The 23,606-nt window shown below is 39.0% G+C and overlaps 1 protein-coding gene and 1 pseudogene across 8 annotated transcripts in view; both read left to right on the top strand.

Annotated features, from left to right (window-relative positions):
• The window catches only part of ASB4 (ankyrin repeat and SOCS box containing 4), a 149,120-nt gene that overhangs the window by 101,036 nt on the left and 24,478 nt on the right, over positions 1-23,606 (top strand). For 7 of the 8 annotated variants that reach the window (XM_060020502.1, XM_060020499.1, XM_060020498.1 and 4 more), the window contains one exon: positions 15,014-15,504. In XM_060020502.1, coding sequence (XP_059876485.1) covers positions 15,014-15,504 — 491 coding nt within the window. Of the gene's footprint in view, positions 1-15,013; positions 15,590-23,606 lie in introns of those variants that run through there. The other variant, XM_069541012.1, reaches the window with a different exon arrangement.
• On the top strand, positions 20,572-21,690 carry LOC132431346 (leucine-rich repeat-containing protein 27-like; annotated as a pseudogene).

Here is a 23,606-nt window from a genome sequence, read left to right as displayed (position 1 = left end):
GGTGCTCTTATCTAGTCTCACAACTTCAAATATCGTCAAACGGTGCTCACTCCCAGGTTGGTATCTCCCAGCCTGACCCGCTCCTCTGAACGTCAGCTCACCTATCTGACTATATATAATCCATCTCCACTGGATGTTGAATAAGCATCTCAAGCTGACCATGTCCAGACTGTAACTGTGTTTCCAGTCCACCTTAATGCTCTCTGTCTTAATAAACGGCAACTCTGTTCTGTCAGTTGCTCAAGCCAAAAGCCTAGAAGGGATCTGTGTTGCCTCACTTTCCCTCACACCTCAATCCCGGAAGACCTGTTGATGCTATCAAAATGTATCTCTGGTCTGACCACTGGAAGTGGTATCTCCACTTCAAACCACCCACGATGGGACCACCTTAACCCAAGCCACCTTATTTCTTCTTGGCTACAATAGCAGACTTCCAGTAATTTTCCTGCTTTTACATTTTCCTTTTTTATAGTCTACCCTCCACACAGCCTGCTTGAGTAAGTAATCTTTACAAAAGGTGAATCAGATCATTTCACCCCCCAGTGCTTCCTCCCACATTTAGAATGTAAGTTAAGGTCTTTCCTGTGACCTTCTGTGCCTGCTTGCCTCACCAATGCTAGTTCCTACCGCTCCCTCTGTTACTCACCTCTTTTGATGCTGGTCTTTGCATTTTCTGAACAAATCAAGGTTGTTCTTACCTACCTCAGAGCCTTTTCCCTTGCTGTTTTCCCTTTGCCGGGAAAGCTTTTCTTCATGATCTTCAGGTGGCTTACTTCTTTGCTGCACGAAAGTCAGAGCCTTTCCGTGAAAAGCTTCACCTTCTTCCCTCATCATTCTCCATCACTTTACCCAGCTTTATTTTTCTTCACAACATATCACTACCTATAATTTTATCATATATATATATATGTATATACACATAAATATATGAGTTAATTTTTTGTCTATCTTCTTCGCTAGCATGTAAAGTACATGAAGTCAGGGACACTGTCTTATTTACTATGGTCTTCCCAGAGCCTCTAACAGAAGCTGGTACATAGTAGTGTCTCAACAAATATTTGCTGAATGAATGAACGTACCAAGCTCTAGGAACACAAAGACAAATAAAAATTGCATCAGTTCTCAAGGATCTTAAATCAAGGAACAAGACACCCAAACCTGTTGTTCCTTAGCACTCTAGATAAAATTTTTTACAGAGGAAGGACAAGTAGCACAGCCGGGGGGTAAGGGAAGGTTTTCTAGAAGACATGGCACAGGACCTTGAAGGAGGAGTAAAGTTAATTAGTCAAAGAAGAAATTCAAGTCATTTCAGGTCAAGGAAACAACATAAGGCACGTAGGCGTTTGCACAGAACTACAGGATGCTCAGTAATTAAAGCAAAGTGTGAGACAAAGGACAGCAGGATAGAAGGCTGGAGAGGTAGGAGCTGGATTTTGAATGGCTTTATCTCTCATGGCAAAAAGCTTAGACTGTATCATATAGAAAATGGAAAGCCATTACAGGATTTTAAGAGATAGAGCAATATGGTCAGGTATGCATTTTAAATACATTACTGTCAAATAAATAAATAAATTACTTTCAGAATTATGGAAGATGAATCTGAGCACATGGTAGCCTATGGGGGAAATGCAAATGTACAAACTAGGCAGTAGTAATAGGATAGGAATTTATAGTGTCAACACTTGGTGACTGATGAAAAGGGACAGGGGAGTGAGAAAGGAGGAGGAATGGAAGGTGAATTTCTGACTTTCAGTTTGATTTGCTGGAGCCATAGCATTGCTATTTATTGAAATATAGCTTACATGAGTAACAGGAATAAGAAGGAAAAGAGTTTAGTTTAAGACATGGTAAGTTTTAGCGCTCAATGGACTTCCAACTGAATTTGTTCAGAATGCAGTTGTAGATATAGATCTGAAACTCTGGGGTCAGCCCAAGACTGGTCATATATTTTTTAGCAGCTTTATTGTGGTATAATTCGCTTACGTAAAATTTATCCATTTTAAAGTGTGCAATTCAGTGGCTTTTAGTATTTTCACAGAATTATGCAACCACCACCACAGTTTAAGAACATTTCATCACCCAACAAGAAAACTGTACCTTAGCAATCACCCTCCATTTTCCTTCAACTCGCATTCCCCGCCACCTCAGTCCTAGGCAACCACTAATTTACTTTCTGTTTCTATGAACTTGCCTTTTCTAGACTTTTCATATAAATGGAATCATGCAATATGTGGTCTTCTATATCTGGCTTCTTTCACTTAGCGTAGTGTTTTCAATGATTTTTGAAGTGATGAAATGAAACAATGTATTAGTACTTTGTTCCTTTTTATTGCTGAATGATATTACATTGTATTTATATACCACATTTTGTTCATCCATTTACCAGTTGCTGGACATGTGGATTGTTTCCATGTTTTGGTTATTCTGAATAATGCTGCTATGAACAGTTACATACAAATGTTTGTGTGGACATTTGTTTTCATTTCCTTTGAGTAAATACCCAGGAATGCAATTGCAGTGTCATGTGGTAACTCTGTGTTTAACTTTTTGAGGAACTGCCATACTGTTTTCCAAAGTGGCTGTACCGTTTTACATTCCTACCATCAGTGTATGAGAATTCCCATTTCTCCACATCCTGGCGAACACTTGGTACTATCTTTTTTGCTTGTTTCATTGACGTATAGTTGATATACAATATTATATGTTACAGGTGTATAATACAGTGATTCACAGTTTATTAAAGTTATACTTCTTTTATAGTTATTATAAAATATTGGCTATATTCCCTATACTGTACAATATATCCTTGTAGCTTATTTTATACCTAATAGTTTGTACCTCTTACTCCCCTACTCTTATATTGCCCCTCCCCCTTATACTATCTGTTTTTTTGATCATAGCCATCCTGGTGGGCATAAGGTGGTATCAAACTATGTTTTTTTGTTTGTTTGTTTAAACAGAGAACAGGAGTATTTATTTATTTATTTATTTTTAAATTTATTTATTTATTTTGGGCTGTGTTGGGTCTTCGTTTCTGTGCGAGGGCTTTCTCTAGTTGTGGCAAGCGGGGGCCACTCTTCATCGCGGTGCGCGGGCCTCTCACTATCGCGGCCTCTCTTATTGAGGAGCACAGGCTCCAGACGTGCAGGCTCAGTAGTTGTGGCTCATGGGCCTAGTTGCTCCGCGGCATGTGGGATCCTCCCAGACCAGAGCTCGAACCCGTGTCCCCTGCATTAGCAGGTAGATTCTCAACCACTGCGCCACCAGGGAAGCCCCCAAGCTATGGTTATGATTTACATTTCCCTGATGGCTAATGACACTGAGCATGTTTTCATGTGGTTATCGACCATTTATATATCTTCTGTGTACAGATGACTGTGTATATACTTTGCCCATTTTTAAATTGGGTTACTTCTCTTTTTACTATTGAGATGTAAGTTATATATTCCAGATACAAGTCCGTTATATATATGATTGTTCGTATAATTTTGAGAGCCATCTGTTCATAAATAAAGTGAAAAGAGTAGTTATGACTGCTCAAGGAAGTTACATACAGTAAGAAGTGCAGAAACTGAATGATACCCAAGTGAAACAACACAATTTAGGAATTGAGGAGAAGAGAAATCATAGAAATATAGTGAAGGAATAGCCAGAGAGGGAGGAGAAAGCATCCCAGGGAAGTTGAAAAAATAGAATTTAAGAAGTGAGTTGTCAACACCATTGGATGCAGCAAAGGAGTGTAGTAAGATGAAGATTGAAAACTGTAGATAGGAATGATCAATTGGAAGCCACTGGTGACCTTTGTCAGAGCAGTGTAGTGGTGAGGACAGAAGGCAGGTTGTGTTGGACCAAGGGGATCATAGGTAGTAAGGAAGTGGGTGCAGGAAGCAGAGACCACACTTTCAAGAAGTCTGGCTAAAAAGAGATCAAAAGAAATTGGAAGGTAGTTAAACAGGAGAAAAGGATTGGGAGAAACTTAAGTATGCTTATAAGAGGAGGACAAAAAGTTGATGGAGAGAGAGCTGTTTGATATGGAGTAAAGAGATATTATTTGTGGAGCAACATTTGACTGTTGGGAAGATGGTCAGTCGCAAAGATGGAGTTATTTGTCTTGAACTGGAGGAGAGACCCCTCTTCCCTAACGTGAAAGGGAGAAGGTAAACGTCGCTGTTGACTCAGTCAGAACTGTTGTTTGTTTGTCTTACTGTTACTCACGGAAACTCAAGTCAGCTGCGGTAGAAATAAGTAGTGCTCATCAATATCTAGTTTTCTTCCCCTCCAGGCTCATGGAAGACTTTCTAGTCTAGTCCCCTTGCAGTTCAGCAGGATCATATATCCTTTCTGCCTAATGTAGTGTGAACAGAAGAAATGAGCCACTTCCAGGTTTAGGCAATGTAAAGCCCCCATGGGATATTTAAAACCTGTTTCTCCCCATGATGTTGTGATACTGGAGGAAACCTCAGGTAGAGATGGTGAAGCCAGAAGATCAAGGTAGCTTGGATTCTGAGAGGTCAAATAGAGGACATTGGTTCTGGAACGACAGTAGACAGTGTGAGAGTGAGAGATAAACTTTTATTGCATTCAGCCACTGAGATCTGAGTGTTGTTACAACACCATAGTTTAGTCTATCCTGATTAAGTCCTAGCCTAAGGAAAATTTAGAATATATTGGCAATCAAGAAAGAGTTGAAAAACTTCACTAAGGGAAGGATAGAGATGCAACTGGGCAACAAGAACCCATATTTCAAACTGAGTTCAACAGGGTAGAGGTGTATGAACCTTCAACAGGGAAGCCACTGCAAGAAGGACCAATGAGATATTTGGTAACGGTAATGCAATCTGCCCCAGAAGATTTAGGAATTGTGAGTGCAAATGTGTTGAATGCATCATCTGCAACGGTATTGCAGGGTGATGTCAGGACAGAGATAAAATAAAGACTGAGCCAGATACCTATGTCTTTGTTGAAAATGGAAGAGTGACTGGGAATTTGTGAGATCGCAGATGAAAAGGGATAAAGAGTAACTTCATTGGGTGACATAAACCTTAACTGATGAGGAGTTGTACACAAAGCTGAGAGAGTAATGGTTCAGAAGCACCGCTGTTGATCTAGAAGAAGGTAGTCCTCAACTCCAGACCTTGGAGAATGTGGTTATATAGGGATGGGGCCTTAGGGGAAATGGTGTTTCCTTTAAGATTTCATTTAAGATAAGACTGTGAAAGATACAGGAAAATATATTTGCCAAAGATTGTAGATTGAAAGGGCAAAATTGAAACTAGAACAAAGCAGGCTACTTTGGTGACAGTTAATAACAAACTTGACACTGCACAAAATTGCATCCTTGACAAAGAAGCAGAAGAGAAACAATCGCAGAACTTGCAGGGAAAAAAAGTCCTGAATATGAAAAAAGAAGTATAATCTTTGAATAACAGATGTTTCTAAAGAATGCTTACTGTTAATCATAAGTGAGACATATGTAAAACTCCTAGTGAGTGCTTGAAAAATAGCAGGCATTATTAATATTTTCATAAAAGAACACTGAACAACTGTGATTTCACTGCACAAAAGCCTGTGCAAACATGATTTTGAACTGAGGCAGGTGAAGTTCAAGCTGATGGAGATGACGGAATTTCAGACAAAACAAGTAGCTACTGAGGATTCTAAATTTCTACCTGAAGTTAATAAACTGAAGAAAATTCCTTCTCAAATCCTTACTATTATAACCCATGATAATGTTTTCTCCAAGTTTCCTTCTGTTCTCATGCATATTGCAGGCCACTATAATCAGTGAGACTAACTACTGTTCACCCTGTTTTAGCACTTTTTCTAAGAAAAGTGTAATTTTTTTTTTTTTTTTTTTGCGGTACGCGGGCCTCTCACTGTTGTGGCCTCTCCCGTTGCGGAGCACAGGCTCCGGACGCGCAGGTTCAGCGGCCATGGCTCACGGGCCCAGCCGCTCCGCGGCATGTGGGATCCTCCCGGACCGGGGCACGAACCCGTGTCCCCTGCATCGGCAGGCGGACTCCCAACGACAGCGCCACCAGGGAAGCCTGAGAAGTGTAATTTTTAAAGGCAATGTTAAAAAGAATGCCATGAGTAATTTACCACTTTTTCACTCATGCATTTGAGGATTCGGGTTTAAAAAATTGTGAGAGGGGGCTTTCTTATCAATGACTGTAACTTGATAGTTAGTGGGTGATGAAAATTTTAAGCAAAAATATATTTTATAGCTTTCAATACATAAAGAAATGTTTCCTTTTTGAATATGACCAAAACTTAAAAACAGGATAAAGAAAAAAATTCCTGTATGAAAACAGATAATTATGTGGAGATGAAATGGGTAGGTTTGGTTCCTGGTAAAATCAATAAAAAAAAACTGAGCCTAGATATATCTTTAATAAGACATCAACTTTCAACAATAAAAATAGTAAAAGTATACAAATAGGTGAATAAATATAAAGTAGATTGCTTGTTTTACTAAGCATAATACCTTCCAGGTCCATTCATGTTTTCACAAATGGCAAGATTTCATTATTTTTTATGGCAGACTAGTATTCTGTTGTGTGTGTGTGTGTTTGTGTGTGTGTGTGTGTGTGTGTGAGAGAGAGAGAGAGAGAGAGAGAGAGAGATGCTTAGTGAAATAAGTCAGACAGAGAAGGACAAATACTGTATGCTTTCACTTACATGTGGAATCTAAAAAACAAAACAAACAAATATAACAAAATAGAAACAGACTCACAGATACAGAGAACCTCCCCTGGTTACCACAGGGGAGGGAGGGGAGAAGGGGTGAAATAGGTGAAGGGGATTAAGAGGTGTAAGCTAGCGGTTATAAAATAAATAAGTCACAGAGATGCAATGTTTACCAAAGGGAATATAGTCAATATTTTATAATAACTTTGTATGGTGTGTAATCTATGGAAATATCGAATCACTGTTGTATACCTGAAACTAATATAGTAAGTCAATTATACCTCAGTAAATAAAGGAAGGTAGGAAACTTAACACTATCACTTAACACTATAACAAAAACAAACAAAAAGTAGATTGCTTATAAAGGAACAAAAAATTTGGTGGGCTCCCATTTCTCCATGATATTCAGTATTAGAAAAAGAGTAGAATGGACTTATGGAATATTTTGGAGAAAATTACCCAAGAATATTATTTTTAATGTGTGATGACAATTAAAAATAGTATCCAATATTTGAGTTCTTAGAAAATATGCTAAAAGGTGCCCTGTCTAAAAAATTTACTAGACACATGACTATTAACTGGATCATGGGATGTATTCATAAAACAATGTTATTTTTGTTTTCCAGTGTCTTTTTAAATTATTCAGAGGGTCTAGTTTCTCCCCTACTGTGGGAGGAAAACTCAGGTGGGTCTGTGTCTTCTCTGGTAACTCTTAGGTACAAAAAAGTTACATCGTCACTTTAAGTCTCACAAGTCAGTCTCAATTCAAAAGTTGAACATTCAGGGCTAATAATTCAAACTTTTTTTTTATTGGAGTATAATTGCTTTAAAATGTTGTGTTCGTTTCTGCTGTACAGTGAAGTCAATCAGCTGTCTGTATACCTGTATCCCTTCCCTCTTGGACCTCCCTCCCCCACCCCATCCCACCCATCTAGGTCGTCACAGAGCACCAACCTAAGCTTCCTGTGCTTTATAGCAGGTTCCCACTAGCTATCTATTTTACACATGGTAGTGTATATATGTCAATCCTAATCTCCCAATTCATCCCACCCTCCCTTTCCCCCTCCCTGTGTCCACATGTCCATTCTCTACGTCTACATCTCTATTCCTGCCCTGCAAATAGGTTCATCTGTACCATTTTTCTAGATTGCACATATATGCATTAATATACGATATTTGTTTTTCTCTTTCTGGCTTACTTCACTCTGTATGACAGATGCTGGGTCTATCCACATCTCTACAAATGACCCAATTTTGTTCCTTTTTTTGGCTGAGTAATATTCCATTGTATATATGTACCACGTCGTCTTTATCCATTCATCTGTTGTTGGACATTTAGGTTGTTTCCATGTCCTGGCTATTGTAAATAGTGCTGCTATGACTATTGGAGCATATGTATCTTTTCAAATTAGTGTTTTCATTTTCATTAGTTTCTTCATTTTCATATATACCCAGGAGTGGAATTACTGGATCATATGGTAGTTCTATTTTTACTTTTTTGAGGAACCTCCATACTGTTTTCCATAAAGTCTGAACCAATTTACATTCCCGCCAATGGTGTTAATTATAGTTTGCTTGGATATCGGGTAAGATAAGTACACCTTCTTCATCATTCTTCTTTCCTTCTCATTTTTACTTTTTTTTTTACAAAATTGATTTGTTCTTTACTCTTTGAAAATTATGTAAAAAATGTTTGAATTACATTGAATTTATAGGTTAATTCAGGAAAAATTTCCATCCTTATACTATTGAATCTTTCTATCCACAAACATAGCAGAACTTTCCATTTAAGTCCTTTGCCTTCAGTAAAGGCATTTTCTCCACAAAGATCTTGTTTATATCCTAAAAAATAAATATGGAAAACACAAACAATTCAATGAAAAATGGGCAGAGGCTATGAATAGGCAATTCATACAAGTGGAAATCTTGTTGCCCCCATAGACATATGAGAAAACACTACTGATAACCAGGGGAATGCAGATTAAATCAAAATATCACTTCATACCATCTAATTGGCAAACATTAAACAGTGTGACAATACAAAGTGTTGGAAATGATGCTGAACCTTTAAACTGTACCGATTGACATTTGAATTGACACAACCACTGATGAGTATAATTTAATGTAATGAAAATGTTTGTATACTACTACCCACTAATTCGGTTTCTCTCTCTAAAGAAACTCCTGCGTGATATGAAAGGTATTTGTTATTACGAAAAAGCTAAAACAACTTAACTGTCTTTAGTAGATGAATGGCTAAACTGTAGTTTAACTATGCAATGTAATTCTGTTCAGCAGTTGAAATGAAAAAATCAGCTCTCTGCTCAAAAACATAATGTGGCTGGTAAAAACAGGTTGCAAAAGTGAGTACAACTTACATGGTTTTTAAGAACACAAAATAATGGTATATAAGTTACTTATGGATGCATATGTGAGTAATAAAAGAACAAAAATTTAAAGGGAATGACAAAGTCAGCTTTAGAATAATAATTATCTCTGAGGAGAAAGAAAGGGAGGGAATAAAAGAGAAATGGGCTGGTTTTTTCCTGTAAAATTTTATCTTGGAAAACCAAAGAGAATATGTCAAAGATTAATATCTGTCAAATATGGGTATATAGATGTCTGTTATATTTTCTGAGATTTTCTGTATTTTTTTAATTCTTCCATAATTTGTAAAAAATCTTAGATTTAGTGCTGATGTAATAACAGATATTTAGATGTAGTAACACAGTAGATTTCTAACCTAACTGCATTTTACATATAAACGCAAAATATTTTTGAATTGCAAATAAATATGGAAATTTCCAGAAATGCAACTATGCTACAAATCAAGGCAAAACCAGACCAAAATTTATTTCCTCATTTTGGAATACCATTCATTACGGCAATGACATCTGTGGTATTTGAGTTACAATACAAAACACCTGTGTCAGTTCAGTGATGTAGCTGCTAGGAGTCCACATATGGATTCAAGCAAATAAGCATTTTATTGTGTCATCTAGTATAGTCAATAACACATTAAAATTTACACTATATCATTGCAATTTATATTATTTGTGGCAATCATAACTATGTAGCTAAAATTATTAGAAACTACTTTCATTCTGCCTTTACATGTTAGCTAGGCATTGGGTTTATTTTTAAAAGATTATGTATGAAGGTAGATGATATTATTTCTCGACTTCATCGCGGAATAGGAAAGGCATGCCTGAAAGGGTTGAGAGCACTGGTCTAGGCTCCTCCTCCATCTCCCCACTGACCTCCCCACTTACACACAGGCTCTGTGAGAAATCAAGTTCATTAGGACAGGGAGGGAGGCAGGGCGGGCTTAGGGATGAAGTAAAGATGTGGATTCCCTGAGTGTGGGAAGATGGAGAGGTGACAGTTTCTACAGAGACCTGCCCCCACTCTCACGTAGCTTTTGACGTGACAGAACTGTGAGGGAATGTGGATACTTTGAAGAGGATGCCTCTGAGGGCCAACTCTTAGGATGTAGGGAGTAGAAAAGCCCAGCAGAGGGAGCCACATGATGACTGATCTCGGAAGATCAGCCAAGCCAACAAATGGGCACTTGGAAGCAGTTTAATTTTATTGGGGAAAAGAAGTAAGGAAATGTGAGGTCTCATAACTAGGATTCATGAAATTGATTCTCTCTGTTGGAGGGTAATGAATGGATACTATCATACAGTACAGAAGAACAGAAAAAATTGAATGTTGACTGGCACTGTGTCCCTATATTCCTGGCTTCAGGAGTATCACAGTACCATTTCTGTGGCCAGCACCCACTCTTTCTGTGCAATTCTTATCCTATGTCCCCTTTTCATCATATTCTCAGTGCAACCAAATCTCTGTCTCCTTTGCCCACAGATTAAATCTGAAAAGTTCTTGTTCTTTATCAGGCAATGAAAATGAAAATTTTTCTCCATCTAATTTGCAACCATTTCAGACTAGTTCTGGAGTCCATCTTGCATAAATTAGAAGGTTCATGAAGGGCCTTCTCTCACTAAAATTTACTTTACCCCAGAAATAATTTACCCGTCTTCCCTAAAATGAAAATTGCTACAAATTTTGTGGGGGCATAGTTTACAGAAATGTAAAGAAAACTTTTTAGAGAAACAGACCATGTTCCTACATGAAAAGACTCTATGCTATAGGAATATCAATTCTTCCTAAATCAGTAAGTACACCACAATAAGTTCCACATGAATTAAATGTTAAACATTTTTTAAAATCTATTAAAAATCCAATTATAATTAATCTGGATAAGTTATGAAACCTCTGAGAGGAGTAGGACATTCTAATACCAAAAACAAAAGCAAAAACAAAAAAACAAAGGGAGAATTTGACCATATAAAGTTTACATTGTTGTATTAAAGAAAAATCAAAATAAACTGGATAAAAAATGTATACCAATTATGAGAGCATAGGCTTAAATATTATTTTAATGAATGACACATATAAATGTAAACAAAGCAGAAAGGCTTCAGAGTATAAAAGGACAAAAATTTGGACAATAACTAAAGAAGAAATGCTACTAGTTAATAATTACAAAGTGTTCAAACTCTAATAAACAAATCAATTCAAATGAAAAGAAAAAGAGAGACCATTTTTTACTTCCAAATAGCAAACATATTTTTTAAATTGTGTAACTACATACTGGTGAGTAAAATAGCACTCATGCATCAATGAGAGATGTATATAAATATAGAGAGATATAGATAAATATAACTTTCCTCAATTATTCATAAAGACCCTTAAAATAACTCAGATATTTCAGCTTAATGACTCTATTTTGGGGGAATTTATGCTAAGGAAATAATCCAAAGATTTACACACAAATGTATCAATTGTAGCATTAGTCATAAGATCAAAACTTTGGAAAAAAGTCTTCACATCCATCAGGAGGGTAAACTCACTATGGAATATTATGTCATTATTTTAAAATGATATTTTAAATGATAATATAACAATATGGAAATGCTTTATAATAGTAAATAAAAAGCAATATTTGTTTAATAAAAATATTAAAATATGTCTAACCTAATTGTTAATTAGGGAAATAAATATTCAAACAATGAGATATCACTATGCACCCATCTGACTGACTAAAATTAAATAGAATGAAAATACCAAATGTTGATAAGAACCCTCACACATGGCTTATGGGAGTGTAGACTGGTACAACACCTATTTGATACCATCTAATGACGCTGAAGATAAGCACACCCGATGACCCAGCAATTCCACTCATAGGTATAGCACCCCATGAACCCTGCCCATGAGCACCAGGGTACAAGAATGTACAAGAATACTCATGGCAGCAGTGTTTGGAATAGTCTGAAACTGTAAATGTCTGTCAGTAGTAGTATTACTTGTACTGTGAGATAGAACACAATAAAATGAACAAACAAGAGCTAGACATCACAACATAGATCATTTTCACATAGTGTTGAGTGAAAGAAGCAAGTCATGAAGGAATATGTGTTGATTATTACATTTATATAAAGTTGGAAAATAAGTGAAACTAAACTATCTTGTTTAGAGGTATATACAAGGGTGGTAAAACTATAAAGAAATTCAAGGACATGATTATCATAAAAGTCAGAATAATATTACCTCCAGCAGGATGGTGGAGTTGTGAGGTGGAAGGATAGATTGGACAGTAGAGGGCTTTTCCGGGTCAGGGAGTGTTTGATTTCTGGACCTGGGATGTGATTACATCAGTGATAGCTTTACAATATTTTTTAAACTGCACATATATATTTTTATATATTACGTAATGCATGTTATATATTATGGGTTGAATTGTATCACCTCCCTTCCCCCCAAAAGAAGATATGTTGAAGGCCTAATCCCCTGCAACTCAGCATGTGATCTTGTTTGGTTATAGGGTTGTTGCAGCTGTAATTAGTTAAGATGAGTAGAGCAGGATGGGTCCCTAATGCAGTATGATTGGTGTCATAAGAAGGCAGCCATGTGAAGACACAGAGACACAGAGAGAACCATGTGAAGATAGAGGCAGTCCTTGGACTGATGCATCTACAAGCCAAGGAACACCAAGGATTGATGGACATCACCAGAAGCTAGGAGGCAGGCATGAGCCAGATTCTCCTTTAAAACGCTCGGAAGTAGCCACTCTCATCAACACTGTAATTTCACTACCAATCTCTAGAACCGTGAACAAATTTCTGTTGTTTGTGGTACTACTTTGCAGTACTTTGTTACGGCAGCTCTAGGAAACTAATACATTGCATTTTGACATTAAAAAAAATATTTTTTTAAGTTCCCAAGCATTTATGTTTATGGTCTCTAATTTCTTGAATGAATCACAAAATCTAAAATAGAAAAGTAGTCAAATCATCCTACTTTATGTAGTCCCTGGAAAAGTTACACTCAAAGCCACAATTCAAATATAAAAATAAGGCTCTCCTATTCAGAAAAGGAAACTACGCAGTATATCTAGTTGTAGCAAGAGGTCAGGGATCCATTGTAAATGTCCAAGTACATTAAAAAATAAAGGACGTGGTTACTTCCAAGTTGGCCTATAAAATTTTCATCCTGACCCTTTGATTCCCTTTCTTACTGGAAATTCTCCAGCATCTGAAGTGACCCTGCATTAGCTTCTGGGAAGACATTCTTATTCATCGCATTTCACTCCAGAGCAAAGAAGTGCTGACCTGAAGGGAGATGTGACCCAGAACTTCTCCAGGGCGGAATACTGATGAACACAGAGGGCAGATTGTTGTGAGGGATGAGTTTTACTTATAATTCTGCTTCCTGAAAGTTAGGAGCAGAGATAGGCTCTGAGTTTACAGAGCAATGTGCTTTCAGAAACCTCACTGAGGGGTGGCTTTTTTCTGACACCGAGTAAGCTTGTAGGAGTATTGCCTTTCTTAAATGTGTTCCGTATGATCACAGGGTGCCATAAAAAAGGGCATAAAGGAGCAACACACAGAGAACAGATTTTTTAAATTAACAAAATGCAACATTATTTCTCTGTTACTTTCAAGTTTTCAAATATCCAAAGAGAGCAAAGTACAGAAAAAAATGTTTTAGGAAAATAATGACATAGAATAGCACAGTGGTGAGAGATTTTGAAGCCAGGCTGTCCGCTTTCAAACCTCTGTTCTATTGCTTCTTAGCTTGGTGTGGTTATTAGTCTAAAAACAAATTTCTTCATCTGTAAAATTGGGGAAAAAATGCACCTCCTGCAAAGGGTTGCTAGGAAGATTCCATGAGGCAATATGTGAAAAGCATGTAGCTCAGAATGTTGTACATGGCAAGTGCTTAATAAATATTAGTTGCTGGCATAATAATAATAATGATACTAATAAAAGTATTTCCAGATATTTACTTGAAGTAACTATAAAAATTTCCAGTAGAATTGATCACAGAATAGGCCCCCTGGGGTCACTTAGCTCACCCCAATTAAACTAGGCTGAGAAGGAAAATTTCAGCTTCTCAAGTTGACCATTCTAGTACTTAACTTCCCTATCAAGAAATAAAATTCACTCAGTTTCCTGGTCTGTTAGATAAGTGGGTTGGATTAAATAATTTCTAAGGAGATTTCCAAGCACTAATAATCTGTATTTCTAAACAGCATTTGTCAACCATAAATTGGACATGTTACATACAGTCTTTAATTGTCTTTCTTTTAATGAGTATTTTATTTTACTAGCTTCTATCCCTTTCCTTTCAAAATATGACCCTTAGTCTAGTTTGGTGGTCAAAGTGTTTTGTGTTTTTTGTTTTTGCCCCAGTTGTATTCCAAAGGAGCCTCACAGACTTCGGCAGCTTAATATTGTCAGTGTTCAGTCAGAGGGCTGAGCAATTTCCATACCACTGAAGTTCCCTTGGACCAAACATTTAGGTTTAATTCCCTTGAAAGAAAAGAAAAAGATGATTTTGAAGAAATCATCAAGAGACTGAAGACTTTTAAAGCCACATGTATGAACCTCCAAGATTGTGATATAACCTTCATTTTTAATGATATTTGCTTGGTTATCGGAATCACTTTGTATTTCCAAATCCACCTAGGGGTAGGAACTATAACTCTAGACAGTGCTCCAGCCTCCCAGCCGAAATCGTTTGCTCTCAGGCCCACTCTCCCATCACCTCAGTACATTTGCTGGTTGTCCAGGAGGTGGCGCTGTTGTTTCAAAGCAGTGGCTTCCATGGGGTCTAGAAATGGAACTTGGAAAAATGGGTGGTATACCGCGGAAGAGGTTCAAAGGGAAGCAGCGAGAAAAGGCCTGTTTAATGAACCTTGTGGAAAATGACAAACTATGTTTAAATAATTGTCTTCCTCATTCTCCCTTTCTAGGGGCAAACGTGAACATGAAGACCAACAACCAGGATGAGGAGACGCCTTTGCACACGGCTGCCCACTTCGGCCTCCCGGAGCTGGTGGCCTTCTACGTGGAGCACGGGGCCATAGTGGACAGTGTGAACGCCCACATGGAGACCCCACTGGCTATCGCAACCTACTGGGCCCTCCGCTTTAAAGAGCAGGAGTTCAGCAGGGAGCATCACCTCATCTGCCGCATGCTGTTGGACTACAAGGCCGAGGTCAACGCCCGGGATGACGACTTTAAAACTCCGCTCCACAAGGCAGCCTGGAACTGTGACCACGTGCTCATGCACATGATGCTGGAAGCTGGCGCAGAAGCCAATCTCATGGATATCAATGGCTGTGCTGCCATCCAGTATGTGCTGAAGGTCACCTCCGTGCGACCTGCCGCCCAGCCTGAGATCTGCTACCAGCTGCTGTTGAACCATGGGGCGGCTCGAATATACCCTCCACAATTCCACAAGGTGAGGCTGCGTCCTAGGGCACCAAGTGAAGAACTGGGTCGTCAGCAGGGTAATGGGGACGCAAAGGGTGGCTTGGTCTGAAATCTCCAAGTAACTCAAGCTTGTTTGAGGCTTGAGTCTTCGGGCTGCCTCTGATCCACAATCTGACATTCCATTTACACATATAACCCTAGCTATCTCGTCCTAGTCCAAGTTTGTTTGAAATCTGGGGCTGAGAGCAAAGAAGGAGAGCAAGGTAGCAGATAATTTTCCATGTCTTGTGTGAACACCAGTGAACTGGTAGTGGCTTCCTGGGGGACTGAGTGAAAAAGATCAGAAGGCCACTTTAGATCTGCAGGAGAGGTGAATGGTGTGGACACAGGCACCCTCTTGCCGTCTCTTAAGCAGAATGTCTGCTCTAAAGATGATTGAGCCTGCTCTGGAATTAGTTTGTAGACATGAAAGGGCCACTCGGTTTTCTAGTTTAATGAAAGCTAACATTTATTAAGAACTAATAGTCATATTTATTATAATGAATCCTATTTATTAAGCACACTGTTATAAGCATTTTACACTTCTTAATTTAATTTATTTAATTCTGTAACAATCTGATAAGGTAAATAATATCATCACCCCTATTCTATAGAGGAGGAAACTGAGGCACAGAGTAGTTAAGTAATTTGTCTGACTTCACACAGAGGCAGTGCCAGTATTCAACCTTGGTTCATTTGGTGCTAGTGTTTAGCTTTATAGTATGACACTGCACAGCCTTTATTTTAAACAGTATTTAATGATAATCTCTAGCAGGGCTAGCAGGGACCAGATATTACCAATACTGGCGTGACTAAGACATGGTAACTGTCCTCAATTAGCTTAGGATCTAGTGAGAGAGACAAACACATAAAGAGATAACTTTAATATTCCGTGGTAAATGACAAGGTGGAGGAATAAAGGGTTCTCTAGGCACATGGAAAAGAGAGAGTCTTGCATTAGGTTGATGACGGTCATTAAATTGGAAACCAAAATGCATTTCACCTTAAAGAAATCAAATGATAATTTACCTAGGATCTCACTCATTTAAAAAAAATTAATTAACATGCAGTACAGGAGTTTTATGTATAAACCAGCTAACTAATGTAGGGTCACAGAAAGCTAGTTGATAGAAATTTTACTAAATTCACAGCCAAGTTCTACCTCCTACCTTGGTAAAATGTCAGAGACTTGTCTGAAGTCCTGCAGTGTGAAGTTTAGTTGAAAGAAAAGTTCCACTAAAGAATTTAAGGGGAGAGCACGCAGAAAATTCCAGATAGACAACCCACAGAAAGTTCCAATGTAGACATGATGAGTTCAATGATTTATGTGATCTCAGTAAGGAATTTTCTCTTGGTTGTCAGTGTTTTAATGAAAGATTAAGTAATTTTTTTCCTTAAAATTTTATGTAATACTCATAATGTCCTGGAACTTTAATTTTATAGAAAATTTCAGAAGATTATGTTGATTAGGAATAGGATAACAAATAATAGTGTTACAATAATGTCCTTTGTTGAGCTCTAAATAGGCTGATACATATTATTTAATTTTATTTTATAATAATCTCTGAGGTAGGGGCTGGCATTATCCTCATTTAAAAGGTGATAGAATTCAGATATTTTCCTAAAGTCACACAGAGTAAGTGGTCAAACTCATTCATTCATTTATTTAACAAGTATTCACTGAGCACTACTTTGTGCCAGGAACTGTTCTAGGAGTTGGAGATAGAGCAATGAACCAAACAAAGGCCTTCATGGAAGACACTTTCTAGTGGGAGACAGTGGGAAAAACAAAACAACAAACTAATAAATATACTCTGATATGTTAAGTGCTCTGGAGACAAGTAAAGCAAGGTAAAGATAATAATAGAATGTGGGCTTTCTTTGGTGTTTATATATGTGCTGTTTTACAAAGGCTAATTAGAGAAAACGAGGATATGAAGGAGCAAGTCATGTGAATAGCTGGGGGTGGGCAGGGGTGGTGGTGGGGGGAGCATTCTAGATATAAGGAAAACCAGGTGCAAAGGTCCTGAGGTAGGAGAGGACTAAACATGTCTGAGGAAGCCAGAGTGCCTGAAGTGGGGTGAGAAAAGAGGAGGAGAAGTCAGAGAAGCATGAGGGTGATTTGCAGACCATATATATGACCCTGTAGACTGTGCTGATATCCTTGGTTTTTTATTCTGAATGAGAGAGTAAGTCACTGAAGGATTTTGAGTGAGGGAAAAAAAAGTCTGCTTTATGTTCCAAAAAGTTCCTTTTGACTGCCTTTTGGAGAATAACTCTACGAGGGAGAGGGGCAAAGGTAGTACAGTTATCTAGATAAGAGATAAGGGTGGCTTAGACCCACAGTGGAAGTGGGGTAGAGAGAGAGGAGAAGTGACCAGAGGACTGGGCTATGGGGCACTCCAACTAGAGTTTGGGTAGATGAAAAGGAATCAGTGAAGGAAACTATAGAAAGTCCTTGAGCTAGGAGGAGAATCAAGATGGAATGTTTTCCTGGAATCCAAGATAGAACATGAGGAAGGAAGATATGGAATCAACTGGGTTGAATATAGGTGGCATTTCAAATAAGATGAGGGCTAAGAAGTTGCCATTGGACTAGACAACATGGATTTTACTGGGAACCTCAGCAAGAGTTATTTTGGTGGATCACTGGTGAGAAAAGGTTAATTAAAGTGGATTCAAAGGAAAAAGGGATAAAAGGAAGTGAAAACAGTGAGGGGTTTGAGGCATTTTCTTGTAATGCAAGAGTAGCTAGAAGGGAATGATGGCTGATGTGTTTGTTGGCTGATGGGAGTGTTCTAGGAAGGGGAGAAAATTTGCTGCAGGTAATTATTGGAGCGCCATCTTGAAGATGGGATCTAGTGCACAAATGGAGGTGTTGGTCTTAGTAACACAGACAGTCCATCCATCATAGCAGGAGGGAAGGCAGCGCCTGTGTGCCCAGATGCAGGGCTGTTGGTAGATATGTTAATGAGAGTTTATATAAGTACTCTTATGATTGCTTCTATTTTCTCAGTAAAGAATGAGAAGTGGTTGGAGAAGAGGTTTGAAGACTTAAGGGCAAAGGTGAAGGTGTGAGATGTTTACCTTGGGGAGCAAATGGACTTGGGAAATGTAATAGGATTGCTGGGTGGCTCAAGCCCATTAAAAGTTAATAGTCATATGTTTGATTCAGAATGTGGTCTGTCTGACTCCTGAACCTAAGCCCCTAGATTTAGCAGTTTCTGCTGTGTTTTATGACATTGCCCAGGAAATGTATTTAAACCTAAAGGATCACAACACAAGAAAAGACCTAAAGAGGTCATTTTGTTTAATTCTCAAGGCTCTAGGCAGAAATAGTGCTCTTGTTGTATTTGCAAATCTCCATGAAGGCAGATTCTACAGCACTCCCTTCCTTGGGTGCCTCTTTGATTTTGGAACACCGCCCCCTCCCACCCCTGAGTCCCTCCTGAGTCCCTCCCACTTTTTTTTCTTTTTGGTAAATATTCGAAACTAATCCTCTGCTTCTTATTCCTGACCTGGAATAACTCATATGCATCCTATTAAATCCTTAAATCTCCGTATCAGCTTGTACCTAAGGCTTCTCTTTTTTCCCAAACCAAATTTTATATTTCTCCCAAGTTTTTAGCTGTTACTTGTTTTTGCCTCTGGATCTTGGTCAAGGTATGTCTGAAAAGGTCGAGAATTAGGACAACGCTTAACCCTTATATTTTCTCTATAAATTTTGAGGAAAGACTGCTACCTAAATGGCCTGAAAAAATATTCATGAAATCTACTGTTGAAGGTAGTTGTTTGACCTCAGTTGTTAATTCTCACCTTCCTTGCAATTTTCTCATTGATCAGTAGGCTTTGGAATTTTAAAATACTTTTTCATGCTAAGGTTGGATCGAAGGAATATTTTCTTACTTGAACTGTTATACATATTTCAGCCTTAGAAATAAAATCAAATGGTTATATTCTATGAAAAATTCAGCAACTTTTATTTAAAGTACAGTGATCCATAGCTTTTAGCTATGAATATCTACTGCTTAGTTTGCATCCATTTTCTGGATCATACACACTGGTATCTAGATTTGGCTGAAACAATAGATATTAACAATCTCTAGAGTGAGTATACAACCCAGCATTTTAAATTACATGTGAAGGGCTTCCCTGGTGGCGCAGTGGTTGGCCGTCCGCCTGCCAATGCTAGGGGACGCGGGTTCGTGCCCCGGTCTGGGAGGATCCCACATGCCGCGGAGCGGCTGGGCCCATGAGCCATGGCCACTGGGCCTGCGCATCTGGAGCCTATGCTCCGCAACGGGAGAGGCCACAGCAGTGAGAGGCCTGCGTACCGCAAAAAAAAATAAAATAATAAAAAATAAAAATAAATTACATATGAAATGGTTCCTATTTAAAAATGTTACCTCTGCTTTATCACTCATAACTCATTCATTCTAGACTTGCCATGCTATGCATGTCAAGAATAAAGAAGCATGGAATTTGGAGGGGGATGTCAAACAAATTTGGGTCCTGCCACTCACCTAAGAGTGTGATTTTGAATAAATTACTTGCTTGAGCCTAAATTTCCTTCCCTGTGAAATGGATATACGCTTATGCCTTGGCAATAATATGCAGACCAGGTCCTTCACTAGAAAGAAATTAATGTTACTCATAGCACACCACACATATACTCAGAGCCCAGAGGATGGTGCCAAACATTTTCTTACTCTTTCTGGGGTCACTGTCAGTCCTCACAAAGTCTCCCCCGCAAATCCTCACCTCAGCCTTCATCCTGCATCTATAAATATCTCTTCCTTGGACTACCTCCCCTTTTTTCTCTACCCACATCTCACTAGAGTGGTCATTCTTCATAGGGGGACTTCTAGAAGACAAACAATCGATCTCTTTCTAATACAGCTCACTTCATAATGCATAATTTTGTGTATATTTATGCTGTAAGGCTACCTTCCTTCCAGGGAAGAGGGTAGAGAAGGACAGAGGGCATGGATAATAATATCCTTCTCCTAAGGTTGTTCTGAGAATGAAACAGGATAATATTTAAGAAGTGTTTACCATGACTGCCCTGGCTGTCCAGTTGTTAAGACTTCACCTTTCAATACAGGGGATGCAGATTCAATCCCTGGTTGGGGAGGTAAGATCCTACATGCCTCACGGCCAAAAAAGCAAAACATAAAACAGAAGCAATATTGTAACAAATTCAATGAAGACTTTAAAAATGGTCCACATCAAAAAAATCTTTTTTAAAACAAAGGAAGTGTTTATCATTTCTGGTCATGGCAACCTTTAAACAAAAGATGACTATAACTGTTATCATTACATATCTGTTGAGCAGTAGAATCCGTGCTCCTGGGCCTGGTTTACCCACAGGGGCCTTTCCAACCAGGAGAGACAATGTGTGAGAATGCCCAGAGATTAAATGTTGAGTTTTACTCTGAAGCCCCCTGGTGGTTGACTATGGATGAAACAGGTCTCTGCAAAAGTAAGTAAAAGACCCTCTCCCCATTCCCCTGTAAGAGCCACTTAAGGGTTTGGGCTGCTGCTATCCTCCCCAGGAGTGTGGTGCTGGCGGGGTGGAGCCACAGGTGACTCTGGACTGTGGAGGGTGAGCCTGGTCCTGGAGGATTGCTTCCTCCTGGCTCACAGGTGAAGGGAAGCGGCTCCTACAAGGCTCCGCATGGGGCTGCTGATCTGGAGAGCAGCAGTGGTCAAGCTAGGAGCACACCTGCCTCCCCTTCCGAAGACGTTCCCAAGGGTGTTCATCGTTTCTCCCTCATCAGTTTTAGAGTCAACGTGGTCTTCACCAATCAGGAAGGATCTTTAAAGTTCCCAACCTCAAACAATTGCTTCTTCAAAGACATGCCCTCTGCCTGATTCCTAAAGATTTCTTTCACTTCCTTGCCAAACTTACTTGGCTAGACCTCTGGTATAATAGAATGAATTCCCTTCTGGGATTGGAGAGCACAAGCATTTGAAAACTTTACTTTTAGAAAGAAATCCTATCACAATGTTATCTGTGGAGCTGGGGAGTGTAACTATATTAAAAGCACTGAACTAGAGACATTGCCTTCGTGAACCCCTGCAGCTTATTGTGCACAAAGGATTGGTAGCTATTCTGGCCTCCCTGTGGCTCTGGGTAGCAGAACACTCCTCCCCTGGAGATGCAACTTCTTGAGGTTTGTAGGACAATTATGATGAAAAACTGCATTGAAAGTGAAGTTAGTGCTTTTTAAAGGCGTGCCAGACTAGGGGCAACAAGCCTTTAAATGGATTTTCTGTTCCTGCAAGAAGTCTTGCAAAAGTGAGGAAGGCCCCAGGTCCTGTTCACAAAGGCAGTTCTCTGAGAGATAACGGCGAGGAGGGGTAGGAACAGGGGCTTAGTAACCATGGATATGAATTCTAGCTTGGCCATTTACTTGCTGTGTGATTTTGAAGTCCCTTAATCTCTCAGATCCAAGAGAAAATGAAGAGAAAAATATCAACTTTTCAGGATTGTCTGAGGAGTGAGTAAGACATGTAAATCACTGAGACTAGTAGGTACTCAACAAAATCATTTCCTTTCCTCCTCCTCCCAAAATGTACTCTTGGTCCATTGTAGGAGTCTTTCCTACCAGCCTTACTTTGGTGGCTCTACTCTCCTGTAGAATAGTACACAATTATGTGTTCCAGGGAACACTCTATCCACAGTTACCATCTTCTCATTCAGTTCTGTTTTGCTCCTCTGAGCTCCTCTAGGTTGGCTGTATGCTAAAGAGATTTAAGATTCAGTTGGCTACTGGTGGATGGTTGGTACTTTAAACATTTTTGTTGCTACCCAATAGACTGTATAACAGAACTGGCCCCCTTCCAAAGGAAAACTAAAGAAAAACTATTCAATTTACTATGCAGATGCTATAAAGTGATTTAGAACAACTACTTCACAACCCGACTTTCCAATGAGAAAGTCATCTTTACGCAAGTAAATGACTGACTCATTTATCCAGAAGATAAAGTGATTTGTTCTCTTGTGGATGGGGAATTCAGTTTCCTTATTTACAAGGAACAAGGTCAGAGCTGAAGATGCTGTTTTCCAAATACAAAGCAAATTTGTAGAGGGTGTATTTCACTGAAAGCTGATGTATAAATTACCTAAGGGGAAAAAAAGAATTATAGGGTCTGCAATTGCTTTCCAAGGTACAAAAGGACATTTGATTTTTTTTTCTCTCAGCATAATTCAGAAGGAAGTGACACCCCAGGAACCAAGATTGGGTTTTCTTGTAGGGCAAGAAAGACGTTTTTCTAGGGGAGGGAAAGATATGTGAAAGTTTCGGGGAGGTAAAGGTGATTTCTGCCGTTGAACAGTTCTGTATATGAAGCCCAGGGTATAAGCAGTCTCTTTGATCATTAAGTACCTTTCTGCACACAAATATATCAATATAAAAGGGCAGAGGTAGCTTTAGATTTTCTCTGGTGAAGTGGCTTACAGGTGGCACTTGTACTGGAAGGGTGGCAGGGAGATTTATCTTGAATCTGTTTTCTAATTTATGCTTTTAGGGGTCAGATGATGAGGGGAAGGGTCTTAAGGTCTCTCCAGTTGCCACCACTACCTTTTGTCCAATTGTTCTTCTAGGAAGGGAGAATAGAGACCCCAGAGATGCACAGAAGGCGAAGGTCATTGAGCCTTTTCTATTTCCCAGGTTTACAGAGAAGCAGCAGAAGCTTCTGCCTTCTGAGTCCACCAGTCCTTCCTCAATTGATGGTCAAGGTTCCTGGGAGTCATCATAGAGTGATTATTTAGAGTTTGCTCTCTCTTAAGGGTCTCTTTTTGTTGTTGCCTGGTGAAATAATTGCTGAGGCCTGAAGAAGGCACGATCAGCTGTCTTCGTTCTGGAAGCTAGGCGTGTCGGTTAAGAGAGCTGGGAGTGTCAGGCTAAAAGGAGCCTTTCCTGCTGTGAGAACCGTCTTCTGTCAGCAGAAAATTTGCTAGTCAGTGTCAGCAAAACCTAATGTGGCAGTGGGAGCTTTGGACTTTGTGCATCTAAAGACTGAAGGTTAAGAACTACTCAATTTTTTTTATCCTAATGAAAGGTTATCTCCAGGTGATATATGGGA

Source organism: Delphinus delphis, chromosome 9 (genome assembly GCF_949987515.2).
Source record: "Delphinus delphis chromosome 9, mDelDel1.2, whole genome shotgun sequence".
Taxonomy (NCBI): Eukaryota; Metazoa; Chordata; class Mammalia; order Artiodactyla; family Delphinidae; genus Delphinus; species Delphinus delphis.
Note: the sequence above shows the minus strand (reverse complement) of the source record. Positions and strands in the feature narration are given on the sequence as shown.